Source organism: Solanum lycopersicum, chromosome 3 (genome assembly GCF_036512215.1).
Source record: "Solanum lycopersicum chromosome 3, SLM_r2.1".
NCBI classification, from domain to species: Eukaryota; Viridiplantae; Streptophyta; class Magnoliopsida; order Solanales; family Solanaceae; genus Solanum; species Solanum lycopersicum.
Window position 1 is genome coordinate 7,862,354 of NC_090802.1, and position 14,143 is coordinate 7,876,496.

General features: G+C 32.6%; 1 protein-coding gene across 1 annotated transcript; it reads left to right on the forward strand.

Annotated features, from left to right (window-relative positions):
• Positions 1-5,865: 5,865 nt before the first annotated feature.
• LOC138347347 (B3 domain-containing protein Os03g0212300-like) lies at positions 5,866-13,794 on the forward strand. The gene is made up of 6 exons (XM_069295467.1): positions 5,866-5,964; positions 6,077-6,410; positions 6,508-6,647; positions 6,757-6,978; positions 12,804-13,015; positions 13,707-13,794. The coding sequence occupies exons 1-6, from the start codon at positions 5,866-5,868 to the stop codon at positions 13,792-13,794; spliced, it is 1,095 nt and encodes a 364-aa protein (XP_069151568.1).
• Positions 13,795-14,143: the final 349 nt, after the last annotated feature.

The window sequence follows — 14,143 nt, forward strand, 5'->3', positions numbered from 1 at the left end:
TAGTAGCAGTATAGGTTTAAAGACTAGGAGATGTATGGAGACCCTTACCCGGCAAGCCGAACAGTCTTTTCTCATGAGAGTTACGTGAACCACCTCCCTTCTCGAAAGAAGGCATCACCACTCATAGCTAGCCTATCGGTGCTCAGTATAAAGTTCCATTACATTCAACTCATACATCATGGAAGCTGTCTTCTAGTATGAGGACATCATATCTCAATAGATGATTTCTCATCTCATCGTTAGTATTAAGTGTTTTAAACTCAATATTTTCATTAGAGTGTTCATAGAGACTGGTCTCTTCATTATCTTACACTCTCATTGGTGAGTACGTATTGGTAACATTTACTTAGGCTCATTTGAGATTGCTCTCATCATATACATTAGCCTCACATCATGATTGTCACCACATTCTTCATTATTCGCACCTTTATTTTTCGTAGTTATTCACCTCTTATTTCGTGAATGTTAATTTCTTCATTTCATTACGTATATCTTAGGTTCATTTATTTTTGAACGTATGTTAGACTTATGTGTCTATATATACAAGCCACGGGGCTTCATTTATAGTTCGTTAAGTGATTCTTACTTTCCTAAGATTATGCATTACAAGACTTATGTATCTTGTATATATGCCAAGGTCTTGATTTTTGATCTACGTAGATGGTATTATTCTTGAATATTTTACTCACGTATGACTTATGTATCAATACGGAGGTTTGGGCACGGGAACCCAATTCTTGAATCACTTGGATATCATTTATATCTTTCATTGATTTTATTTCTAATATTCATAACATTAGAACTCTAAATTAAATCTCAACATTTTCATCAAATAATTAATTTTCTATTTTAATTAGAATCTAAATTCAATCTCAACATTTACATGAAAGAATTAATTTTCTATTTTTAATAAGAATTCTAAATTAAATCTCAATATTTACACAAAACAATTAATTTTCTATTTTCATTAGAATTCTAAATTAATTCTCCATATTTACATGAAAGAATTAAATTTTCTATTTTTAATTAGAATTCTAATTAACCGATAGGTTGGGGGTTCGAGCCACCACAACATCCTTATTTTTTTTTTTACCTTCCATCTTGGCAGCTGCTGAGGGGCGTGGCATCGATTCCCCACGACCCCATTCTTTTCCCTTAATTAATTTCCCCTTCCTTGGCTTCTCATTTTTTGCTGCTGGTTGATTGAGGGGTTGTGGGATCGATTCCCCACAGCCCCTCCTCTTTTTTTTCCTTCTTATTCCCTTTTCGCGTGTATCGAGAGGTCGTGAGTTCGTATCCCACGCCTCCCATTTCCTTTTTCCTTCTTCTCTTTCCCCCCAGGTCGCGTGTTCGATCCCCCCCAGCCCCCTTTTTTTGCGAGCTACTACTTTCTGACAGGTGAGGTCCCAGGTTCGAATCCTGGTGGCCTCATTCCTTTAAAATTTAATAAATTTCCAGATTTCCTTCATTAAACTTTAATGTAAATTAACGTTGCATTGTTGCTGGAATTTTTTGTCATTTTTCAATTCATTTTTATCATCATTTTCACTTGAATTCCTAACAAAATTCGTAGACCATTTTAACACATTTTTAGGTGCATCTTTCATAGGTTTGTTTGGCTAAAAGATTGTTATTCAATCAGCCACAATTCATTATGATGAATATCACATTGTGTACAACTTTTGCACTTAAATTACGAGAATTAAACATGCCATTTCACACCTCTAACAATGACTAAGTTCACTACCACACATTGCACACACACATCACTTTTTCACATGATTTCGGACAACATATTCAATAATCACATAATTCCGAACATGCATACTTAAACATAAACATCACGAAAACGCATTCCATCCTTACTTTATACCAGCAAACATATCCAACCTATAATTCAATAGGAGCTAGTGACAGGAACATACAACGGGGAAACAACCCTAGTTTTCGGAATGAATATCTTGAACCTTAAGGGGTCTCTTGGGAAAGGGACCAAGAGATAAGAAACTCATACCTTAATCGATGTTGAAACGCTTATGTTGCTTCCCGGAAAGTCCTCCAACCCACGCCCACTTTACTTCAACGCACACCTCACTCGACGAACCTCTCTTAGCCTTGATGTTTTGATTACTTTTTCTTTTACTTAAAAATTCTTGTGAGTTCTTCAAGTGTGATTAACTCTTGATGTATTTTCAGTTCTTGAAATTATTTTTGGCAGAAACCAACGTGAGAGATATATATGGAGAATGAGAGAGAGAGAGAGAGGTAGAGTGTTATTATGATTAGGAGACTAAATTCAAGACTTAGTCGAATAGGATTTAAATTAGGTTAATACAAATCTGATTTATTTTAATTAATACGTGAAAGGACCATTATTCCCTTAAATTTTTAGATTTTTAATTAATAATTAAATCACCTTAAGTACCTATTATTTAATTTTTGTTGGATCTTTGCATTATTCCCCCCTTAGGAACATTCGTCCCCGAATGAAACGACCATTACACATCGTAATGCCGATCCGTTCATAACTTAATCGCTATACACATTTAGCCAATAGCAACAAAATACGAAAAGATAAGGAACAATAGCCTTACGAGTAGGAATCCTAACCTCATACTAGGGTATACACACCACACACAGTCAAATACATGAAGGACTAATTAAGGCTACTCACTCGAGACTTCACAAGAAGTGCCTTTCTCTACACCCCTAGACTTGAGTGCGAAGAATCGTAGCCTCCTTGAAGCCTCTTCACTTGGACCATTAGACTAAACTCTCTCCTTCCCTTATTTTGACTTCTCCTATCGGACAATCCTTTACCATGTGATCCGATTTGCCACAACTATAACAAGCATTAGTGCTACTCTACTTCCCTCCTTTTCAATTGTGAATTTAAATAGAACGATTTTTAGTCTTAATCAATTAGAATTTCTCAAAATCCAATGTATAAAGACAAATTAAATTTCATTCCCTTGAAAAAGATATTCATTTTCACGACCAAGGCTAGACTTAATTTTGAGTGTGAATTAATCGAGGTTCTCACAAGTTTCATATATAAAAAATGGCATGTCTTACTTTGTTACCCTGTAAAGATTTGAATCTTTGACCCTTCATTGGTAGAGGAAAGATAATGAGGCGAAAAATGTGCAAGATCTATACGTCATTCGTTCTATAAATGTGGGACAATTTTAAAAAAGGTCGAATAAAAATATTGTGTCCGTTGCCAAGTGCCTTGTAGTCGCTCCTCCGTCTTCATTCCTTTATTGTCAAAGGCGCCTTTAAGACATGAAAGAAACACTACTCATATATGGAGGAAAAGCATATGATGATATCCAACTTGGCTTCCAACCTTGTGTAATTGAGTTAGAATAGTAAAACATCTTATTTGATTTATTAGCTATGCACATAATGAAGTCTGTCATCTCGTTTCGTTACAATTTATAGTAATAACTCACTTCTTGTAATTCATTTGATAAAATTTGACTCACCTAATGATTAGAAATATAAAAGATCATTCTTGAAATAAGTGATTATAAACATGAATTTCATAATATTTATATTGATTAATTGAACACAAAGGTTGTATATATTCAGAAAATGAGATTAAATGATATTTTTATCGAAAAGGTTTCCTTGACTGCTTCAATAACTAAGTGAACTTCCGAATGTGGTGTATGTAAGAAATATGACACTACTTGAGTCTAACTAAACCACAAAAGCTAGTTCATTTTGGGAGGATTTCTAAACTGACACGCGAACCAGGAGTTCTAATGATGATGGACCTAACTTTGATACAATATCTAGACCTAACTCAATACAAAAACCTAGCTCATGAAGGAAGGATTTCATAGTCCATATGAGGATACCACCACCGGTCCACTACCCAATCAATGTGGGGCTTTTACCCACTCTATCAACTTATTCAATTGCACATAGGTTTCAGACTTTGTTCTATTCTGATAAAAAAAATTGCTTGTAATCCTTATGACTCTTGAAAGAATGTGATTCTACATGCCCCAAATCCAAAATTTATCTATTATTTTTTTCTAAGTCACATTATCACGTGATCAATCTTTAGTTCTGTATTATAATGCATCATTCAAATTACCAGACCATAACGCCGTCAGTAGCTAGGAGTTCTTTTCCAATATACATAGTAACTTGATACTTCAACTAAAGGAGTTTGTGTTTAAATAGAGCCAAGCTTCTGTTCAATGTCATCATGTGTCATTCTGCTGAATGAATATAATATTATTTCACTTGTTAAGTACTCAAAATTCAAGCGTATATTTTGTTCAGATACTTTGTGTTAGTTCCTTCCTTTGTTAAATGGAAGGAAACAATGTATCTATGGATCTTTATTTTAGAAAGAGTGAGCATGTTCTATTGTAGTAAATATAAATAAAAGATATATGTCAAAGAATGTACTTGATTGATATAAGAATCTTCGAAATTCAATCAAAACATCACTAGGTGGATAAAATATAGAATTTTTGTCTAAGTCAGGTGGACCACAAATAAATCTATAATTTCAAGTCCACTAGCTGATTTTGAAAAACCAAATCAATTGGATATAACAGCATAGTGACTTACTTAATTAAAACCCCAAAATCAATTGTCATCAAATTTAATTTACGAAAGAATATGTTGTAGTTTCTCAAATGTCTCCCTATATTGTTTTAGCTGATGAAAGGTCTGATAAGTTGCGCAACACTAATGGCACAATCAGCTCATATTACTGTTCAATCTAATTTAATAAGAAGATGTAGTGTTGTACAACTGTATTGATAATTCCATATTTCTTTCAGTAAGTGCTTTAATTTGATTTTTTACACCTTATGTCACAAATATTGTGAATGAACTTAATATGGTAATTGCATTTGTTGGAACACTTATCATGGGATCAGACATTATTAATGAAATGGGAAAAATATCTCGTCCTTAAGACATGAGAGTTAAAGGTATGTCCATTACGTACTTTTTCTTTGTTCCTCTTTGGTTTGGGACAAAACTAGGCAAACGAGAAACCTATTAACAAAGGTCTAGGGGAGTGTAGACAAGAGTAAGAGAGAACCAAGCCAGCTAGGGCCTTACATCATAAATTTCCTTCTTTCTTATTGGTTTGGTAGTGCTTTCCTTTCTCTGTGGCGAGAAGATAGAAAAGGACTCACACCATTGCGACAGTTGGGGACTTGCCCTATTTTAGTATTTCAAAAAACATTTGTTTTTTTCTTCGGATTAGTTTTTAAGAATTAAAGTTTTGCAGACTATCTTTGGATTGGAGTAGCAAACTTGCATTATTATATGTTTTGATATAAATAATGCTCATACACTGCATATACCTTTTAAATGATTCACATTTATGAATTAACTCAAAAATATATATTGTTTAAAAATTATTTCAATATCCTAAGAAAGATGATATGATAAATTTAAATATATTTCTACAATCGCCGCAAATTTCACTAGTTAGTATAAATAAAACGTAGAATAATAGTGCTAGTGTCAATAAGTATTAATAGGGTCAGGTGAATGAGACTATAAAAGAAGTCAAAAAGAATGAAAAGAAAAAGGAAAAAACTATCTTTGTGCATTCCAAGACAAAGCAATAGTAGTCACATTCACGTGAGTGTAAATAAGTGGTAATTTATAGGGTTAGGTGAATGAATCTTAAAAAGAAGTCAAAAAAAAACAATCTGGTTATTATTCCAAGACAAAGCAATACAGTAGTCATCACAAGAATCATGTGATAACAGAAATACAATAGAATTCTCGTGAGCGGGTTGTGAATGGTTCTCGTGAATCAAACTCCTATATATATATATTAAACAAGTTCTTCAACAATTTCCCATCCTACCATCTATCATGGCAAACGAGTTCCATGGATCTTCCTTAAGGAGCTCTTCTCCCAACAACCCTAAGTTCATCCAAATCATTACTTCATTAGATGAATTAAGCCGTCTGGTAAGTAATTAATTGTAATTTTAGTCCTTGTAAATTGTTGATTTAGTCCAAGATATAAGTTAAACTAATTATATTTGTATGAAATTAAATTTGCCATTTCTTTTGCACGCAGAGGATTCCAGTAGTATTTGCCAAAAGATACTGCGAGAAGATGTTAAACCCCGTGTTTCTTGAGGCTCCCCATGGAAAAGTTTGGGAGGTTGAAGTGGAAAATTCTCAAGGCCAAATTTGGCTAGCTAAGGGATGGAGTGATTTTTGTGACTATTACTCAATAATAGTCAAGAGCATATTAATATTCACATACAACCCGCGTTGTCACTTTGCTGTCGCTATATATGATCAGAGTAAAACAGAAATTGAATATCCAATAGATCAAGATATTGAATCAGATGAACAAGAGGAAGATATTCTAGTTGCCCAAGCTAATGCTAATGTAATTCAGAAGCGTAAGTAAACATCTTAAGTGCTTTATTAGCTATTAATTAAGTGAATTCATTAGTAGAATATTGTACTAGTTGTTATACTTATGTCAAGGTGTTACAGATAAGGAGGTTGGACAAGCTCATAGTATAAGTGAAAAAGTTGGTCCAAATAACTATAGCAGTCGATACAGTTTGGTGGACTTAACTGGTGACAATCCGTTTTTTGAAATGGTTATAAAAAAGTCACATGCTACTTGTATGGTAAGGTTTAATAGTTTTACATTGTGTTTTTAATTCGCTAGATTTGCACATTCTAGTTATTTTCCAGAAAATCTAATGATCCTGTTTGTTTGATGAATATGTTTTTTAGGCTATCCCGTTGAGATTTGCCCAACAAACAGACATATTAAACATGAAGAATATGAGGTTGGTTAATGAAGAAGGAGTAGAATGGAAAGTGGAAATAGAGTATACTAGGAGTATGGTTATCATAAAAGAAGGATGGTCTGCCTTTCGAAAAGATAACAAAATAGCTTATGGTGAAACTTGTCGCTTCAAGTTGATTCGGGGCCCCATTGCAAATGTTTTGCAGGTTCAGAAGATCCCAACACCCCTTTGCTTGCAATAAATTAGATACAATTTTTTTTATTGCATTTTAGATATTTTAGTTTGCCTTATTAAGATGCTACTTGTACTTAATTTGCTAGGGTATCAAATTTAAGATAACTTTTTTGCGTAAATTATCTTCTTATAATTGCAAGTATATGCATTCAACAAGTGCTCAAGTAAACATTTTATTTTGTAAACGTTATGGAATGTAACTATTGGATGGTTTGGCATATATATTTTTAAATCTTTTTTTTTCTAATCGCCACTTACTTATAGCAAATTAATTACTATTTTGTAGCCTTGTGGACCGTTATAAGTCACGATGGAAGAAAAGAGAGAGAAAATCTACCTTATCACTTACTTTAATATTGCCTTCGTCTTAAAATAGTTGTCGCATTCTGTTTCTCGATACCTAAACCCACTAGCCCCGCCTAATAAAGGAGGATTAGAATTAAGCCAGGATTGAGGGACCAGAAGAGAGGAAGAAGTCTTTCAGAACATACTAATTCCTCCCTATCTCCTTCAAGATGGATGAGCAGCTAGCACTAATGCCTTAATAAGGATGAACAACAAAAATATAAGAAACTATCACAAGAGGATGAAGAAGGTGACCACATATTATTAATTATTATCCAATCAAGAAAAAAGAAGAATCTATAAACTATGAACTAATTCCATTCAGTGGAAGAAAAAGAATAACCTCAACTATCTAAAAGAGACATTGATTATGTTGTGGAGAGTGATTGAGAAAGACCGTCAAATCACGCACTTCTAGAAAACTAAAACTATTAACTACCCTGGTGAGTCTAATTCTGAGTTGGAGAAAGAAGCAAGGGATTGGGCGCATCTTCACTAATTTAGCTCACGACTATTATATAACAAGGTTTTATAAAGAGGAAAACTTGCTGCAAATTCTACAACAAGGACTTTGATTAATCACCATATACATTTTATATGTCAAAAAGTGAGATTCAAATTTTATTAGCTCCGAAGCCTGAGAAAATTTCAACTGTACCTGTTTCAACAATTTCACCTTTCTTCTAATTTAGAAAGGCTACTCTGCCCCTTAGAAATCAGTAGTTGTTTGCTTAATCTGTAGTCAAAGGAAAAAAATGTGTTCGCTTTTCATGTTCATTTCAAACTCAATACTCATCTAAGTTATGACCATATTTTCACGTCACTTTTTTTTATGTCCTTTCTATTAATTACTAAATACATTTGCGTTGAAAAAATAAAGGAAAAAAGATAATTATTACAAACGAGAAAATGAAAATAAGTATCCAACAACTCCATACATAATTGATATTTATAGATTGATACAAGAATTAGATAGAAGGGAATTAAGATGGCATGTAGTTAATTAAGTGAGAATTCAAAGGTATATGGTTTTTTATATAACTCATGAGATTTATTTAGGTGTATTATTTTTTTATACTTATCAAACGAATTGATTAATAAAAATAATGAAGTAAAAATTTCAAAAAATGTAATATAAAATATAGTAGTAATTTTCTATACAAAGAGATGGGTCACATCATCTAGTCTATATCTAGCTTTATAATTATGTATGTAATTTAAAGTAGTTTTTTCTCCTAATGAGAGTAAAGATGAAGATTAATTTCTTCTCCCATATATTCTATAAATGTGTTAGATTTATTTCTAATTAAATATTTCACTCATATTTTATATAGAAGAGCTTGTTAAATTCAAGAATATGTACTTAAATCAAGTGAAATATTCTTAAGGACATTTTCATCGACACACCTCAAACCGTAAGTATTTCCTTAAATGAGGTCATTTAAGATAGACTCACACTCTTAATTAATAGTAGACTTATTTGTAAATTCAAACCACCAAGATGTTAGAATCACGAGAACTATAAAGTGTCATGCATGATATTCATGTTAATTTGAGCATAAATTTTGAAGTTGAAATTTAAAAATTTGAATTTCTGAGTTGTCATATTTTGAAATTTGATTTTATGTTTGAACGTACATTTTACTTGAAATAAATTGAATTTTTGTGAGTGAAAGTGAAAATTCTCTCGAGAAGAACATAATTTTGGAACTTGGAAATTATCCAAGCATAGATTTTTAAAATTTAATCCAAAGTTTATGGTCAAATAGTTAATTTCATTTCTTCATTGAATTTATTAGGGAAAAATCTCAGGTCTACCTCTTTTGTATCGTGAATCATGAAAACATTATTACTTTTTCCAAAAACTTTATTTTGTGCCTAAACATGGCGTAGTTGTATATTGGCTTCTCATAAATGCTTTAATCCCATCCTGTTTGTTTAATTTCTCTTTTTAATCTTGAATTCACCGACTAAATTCCAACTCAATGTTAGTGCTACTCTACTTCCCTCCTTTTCAATTGTGGATTTAAATAGAACGATTTTTAGCCTTAATCAATTAGAATTTCTCAAAATCCAATGTAACAAGACAACTTAAATTTCATTCCCTCGAAAAAGATATTCATTTTCATGACCAAGGGTAGACTTAATTTTGAGTGTGAATTAATCGAGGTTCTCACAAGTTCCATATATACAAAAATGGCATGTCTTACTTTGTTAACCTGTAAAGATTTGAATCTTTGACCTCTCATTGATAGAGGCAAGATAATGAGGCGCAAAATGTGCAAGATCTATACCTCATTCATTTTATAAATGTGGGACAATTTAAAAAAGGTCGAATAAAAATATCGTGTCCATTTCCAAGTGCCTTGTAGTCACGCCTCCGTCTTCATTCCTTTATTGTCAAAGGCGCCTTTAAGACATAAAAGAAGCACTACTCATGTAAGGAGGACAAGCAGATGATGATATCCAACTTGGCTTCCAACCCTATGTAATTGAGTTAGATGAGTAAAACATCTTATCTCATTTATTAGCTATGAACATAATGAAGTCTGTCATCTCGTTTCGTTACAATTTATAGTAATAACTTACGTCTTTCAATTCATGTGATAAAATTTTACTCACTTAATGATTAGAAATATAAAAGATCATTCTTGAAACAAGTGATTATAAACATGAATGTCATAATATATAAATAGATTAATTGAACACAAAGGTTGTATCAATTCAGAAAATGAGATTAAATGAGATTTTTATCGGAAAGGTTTCCTTGACTGCTTCTATAATTACGTGAACTTACGGATGTGGTGTAAGTAATAAATATGACACTACTTGATTCTAACTCAACCCTAAAAGCTAGTTCATTAGGGGAGGATTTCCAAACTGACACGCGAACCAGGTGCTCGAACAATGATGGATCTAAATTTTATATTAGGTAAAGATATGACACCTAGCCATAACTCAATACAAAAACCTAGCTCATGAAGGAAGGATTTCATAGTCCATTGAGGACACCACCACCGGTCCACTGCCCAATCAATGTGTGACTTTTACCCTCTCTATCAGCATATTCAATTGCACATAGGTTTCAGGCTTTAATGTATTCTGATAAAAAATTGCTTGTAGTCCCTATGACTCTTGAAAGAAAGTGATTCTTCAAGCCTCAAAGCAAAAAATTATCTATTATTTTTTTTCTAACTCAAATTATCACGTGATCAATCTTTAGTTCTATATTATAATGCATTCTACAAATTACCCGATCATAACTCCTTCAGTAGCTAGGAGTTCTTTTCCAATAGACATAGTGAAATGGTACTTCAACTAAAGGAGTTTGTGTTTAAATTAACCCAAGCTTCTTTTTAATGTTATCATGTGTCCTTCTGCTGAATGAATATAATATTATTTCACTAATTAAGTACTCTAAATTACAGCGTATTTTTTGTTCAGATACTTTGTGTTAGTTCCTTCCTTTTTTAAATTGAAGGAAACAATGTATCTACGGATGTTTATTTTAGAAAGAGTGAGCATGTTCTATTGTAGTAAATATATATATAAGATATATTTCGAAGAGTGTTCTTAATTGATATCAGAATCTTCGAAATTCAACTAAAACATCACTAGGTGGATAAAATATAGAATTTTTGTTTAAGTCATGTGGATCACGAATGAATCTATAATTTCAAGTCCACTAGCTGATTTTGAGAAAACCAAATCAATTGGATATAACAGCATCGTGACTTACTTAATTAAAACCCCAAAATTTATTGTCATCAAAACTAATTTATGAAAGAAAATATTGTAGTTTCTCAAATTCCTTCCTTTCTTTTTTTAGCTGATGAAAAGCCTGATTAGCTGCGCAACACTAATGGCACAATCTGCTCATATTACTGTTCAATCTAATTTAATAAGAAGATGTAGTGTTGTACAACTGTATTGATATATCCATATTTTTTTTAGTAAGTTCTTTAATTTGGTTTTTTACACCATATGTAACTAATATTGTGATTGAACTGAATATGGTAACTGCATTAGTTGGAACACTTATCATGGGATAAGACAATATTAATGAAATTGTAAAAATATCTCGTCCTTAAGACATGAGAGTTAAAGGTATGTCCATTACGTACTTTTTCTTTGTTCCTCTTTGGTTTGGGACAAAACTAGGCAAAAGAAAAACCTACTAACAAAGGCCTAGGGGAGTGTAGACAAGAGTAAGAGAGAACCAAGCCAGCTAGACCCTTACATCATAAATTTTCTCTTTCTTATTGGTTTGGTAGTGCTTTCCTTTCTCTGTGGCGAGAAGATAGTGTTGGGTTTTAGCAAGTGTGAATGCGAAAAGAAAAGAGAGAATATGAAAAGTGAGGGAACTACTTTGGAGGGAAAATGAAAAGTCATTTGCAAAGTGCAAATGAAAAGTTATTTCTCCCATATCGGCAAAAGAAAGGGAAATTGTTGTCCATATAGAAGTAAACACTTCCATTACTTCTTAAAGAGCTAAGAAGAAGATGCCCCCTCGCGCCGTCTTCGTCGTCGCTCGCTCGGCCTCGGCTTTGGATTTGGATTTGGATTTGGCAAATAATGTGATTGATTGATAAATTTTTTGGACAAAATTTATTTAATCAGTTTTTGTTAAATCAAATAAATCGTGTTAAAATTATCTCTTATAAATTTGCGGGTAACGGTAACATTCTGAAAAATTCATACTCTTTCCGAAAAGTCGTTACTTTCTGAAAAGTCGTTACTTTCCAAAAAGTCGTTATTTTCGTAACAGACACAATTTTCCGAAAAGTTGTTATTTTTTCTAAAAGACACTACTTTCTGGATAAAATGGGTCTGAACAGATTTCACTGAACAAACACGTTCCTTGCTGAAAATGGCTATAAAAGGAAGTCAATTTTTGATTTTTTAAAAACACTGAAATTTTTTCTCCTTCTCTGCATTTATTTTTCTCTCAAATAAAATCAAAGTGTCGATCGACTGAGTGTGTGTGACTTGTTGTTGTTCTTAAGTTCGTTGAAGTTAAAGAAGTTTGAGGTACCGCTATTTCTTTAACAAGTTTAATCCGTTTTATCTTGGGAGAAATTAATCCATAACCTTGGGTACAGTGAGGGGATTAAATTTCTTAAGGACACACAGTAGTTTATGTGGACTCGGATTAATTCTTGTATTTTATGTATTTTTTGCTTCATCTTATTTCTGTTTCTGTTTAGTAACCTTATAATTACAAGTTACTATAAGGATAACAATCTTAAGAAATTTAACAATTTCTGTATTTGAGGTTTCTGGAGATTAAAACCTTTATGGTTTTCTATCCTGCTTGAATTTTTAAAGTTCATTCGATTAACGATTAAAAGAACATAAAAGCTTTATCGTTAAAGCAGAAATAGTTTGTGTAAAGATTTGTTCTTTACTGTTAGTATTTCAAATACTTAATTTATCTGCCATTTGTGACAGAAAAAAAAGACTAATTCAAGTCAAACAAATGCTGGAACAATAAGTGCTGCAACAACAACGGTTGCACATAATCTTTCAAATGCAGCCTTTGTGCTAGCTGAGAAACCTGCAAAGATTTATGGAGTCGACTTTAAGAAATGGCAGCAAAAGATGTTCTTCTATCTCACTACGTTGAGTCTACAGAAGTTCATTAATGAGAATGTTCTTGTTATGTTAGATGAAACTCCGGCTGATGAACAATTCTTGGTAACAGAAGCATGGACACACTCAGATTTTTTGTGTAAAATTTATATTTTGAGTGGTCTGCAAGATGATCTATACAATGTGTACAACAATGTCAAAACCTCAAAAGAACTCTGGAATGCTTTAGAAAAAGAAGTACAAAACAGAAGATACCAGAATGAAGAAATTCATTGTGGCAAAATTTCTGGACTATAAGATTATAAACAGTATGACTGTCGTCACCCAAGTTCAAGAATTGCAGGTCATAATCCATGATTTCCTTGCTGAATGTATAAATTTATTTAATGCCTATGTTAGAAATATTAAGTTTTCCCTTAATACTCACATAATCTTTAATGTAGGATTGATTGTGAATGATGTTTTTCAAGTGGCTGCAATTATTAAAAAGTTACCTCCATTGTGGAAGGACTTTAAAAACTACTTGAAACACAAACGCAAGGAGATGAATGTTGAAGATCTCATAGTAAGGTTGAGAATCGAAGAAGATCATAAGGCTGCAGAAAAGAGGTCACGTGGTAATTCAGCAATATCTGAAGTAAATTTTGTTGAAGAAGATTCCACAAAATTAAAGAAAAGAAAGAAAGCATCTGGTCCAAAAAGCAATCCTCCTAAGAAGAAATTCAATGGAAACTGTTTTAATTGTGGTAAACATGGTTATAGGGCTAATGAATGCCGGGGTCCAAAGAAGGAAAAGAAAAAGAAGGATCAAGCAAATTTGGCAAAGGAGAAATGGACGATCTCTGTGTAATGCTTTCAGAATGTAACTTGGTTGGAAATCCAAGAGAATGGTGGATAGATTTTGGTGCCTCATGCCATGTTTGTGCCAACAAAGAATTATTTTCATCATATACTCCAGCACTTACAGATGAAAAATTATTTATGGCGAACTCCGTTGTTGCAAAGGTGGAAGGAACTGGCAATGTCCTATTAAAGATGATATCAGGCAAAATGGTGACTTTGAATAGGGTCTCATATGTTCCAGAATTGAGAAATAATTTAGTTTCAATTCCAGTTCTGACCAAGAATGGATTTAAATGTGTATTTTTTTTCTGATAAAGTAGTGGTAAGCAAAAATGATATGTATGTAGGAAAAGGCT

Bases quoted from the DNA above. Each gene is read 5' to 3' on its own strand.
- LOC138347347 (XM_069295467.1), top strand. From the start codon at position 5,866: ATGGCAAACGAGTTCCATGGATCTTCCTTAAGGAGCTCTTCTCCCAAC. The intron at 6,411-6,507 runs GTAAGTAAACAT...AAGGTGTTACAG, and splicing joins TGCTAATGTAATTCAGAAGC to ATAAGGAGGTTGGACAAGCT. The intron at 13,016-13,706 runs GTTAGATGAAAC...ACATGGTTATAG, and splicing joins AATGAGAATGTTCTTGTTAT to GGCTAATGAATGCCGGGGTC.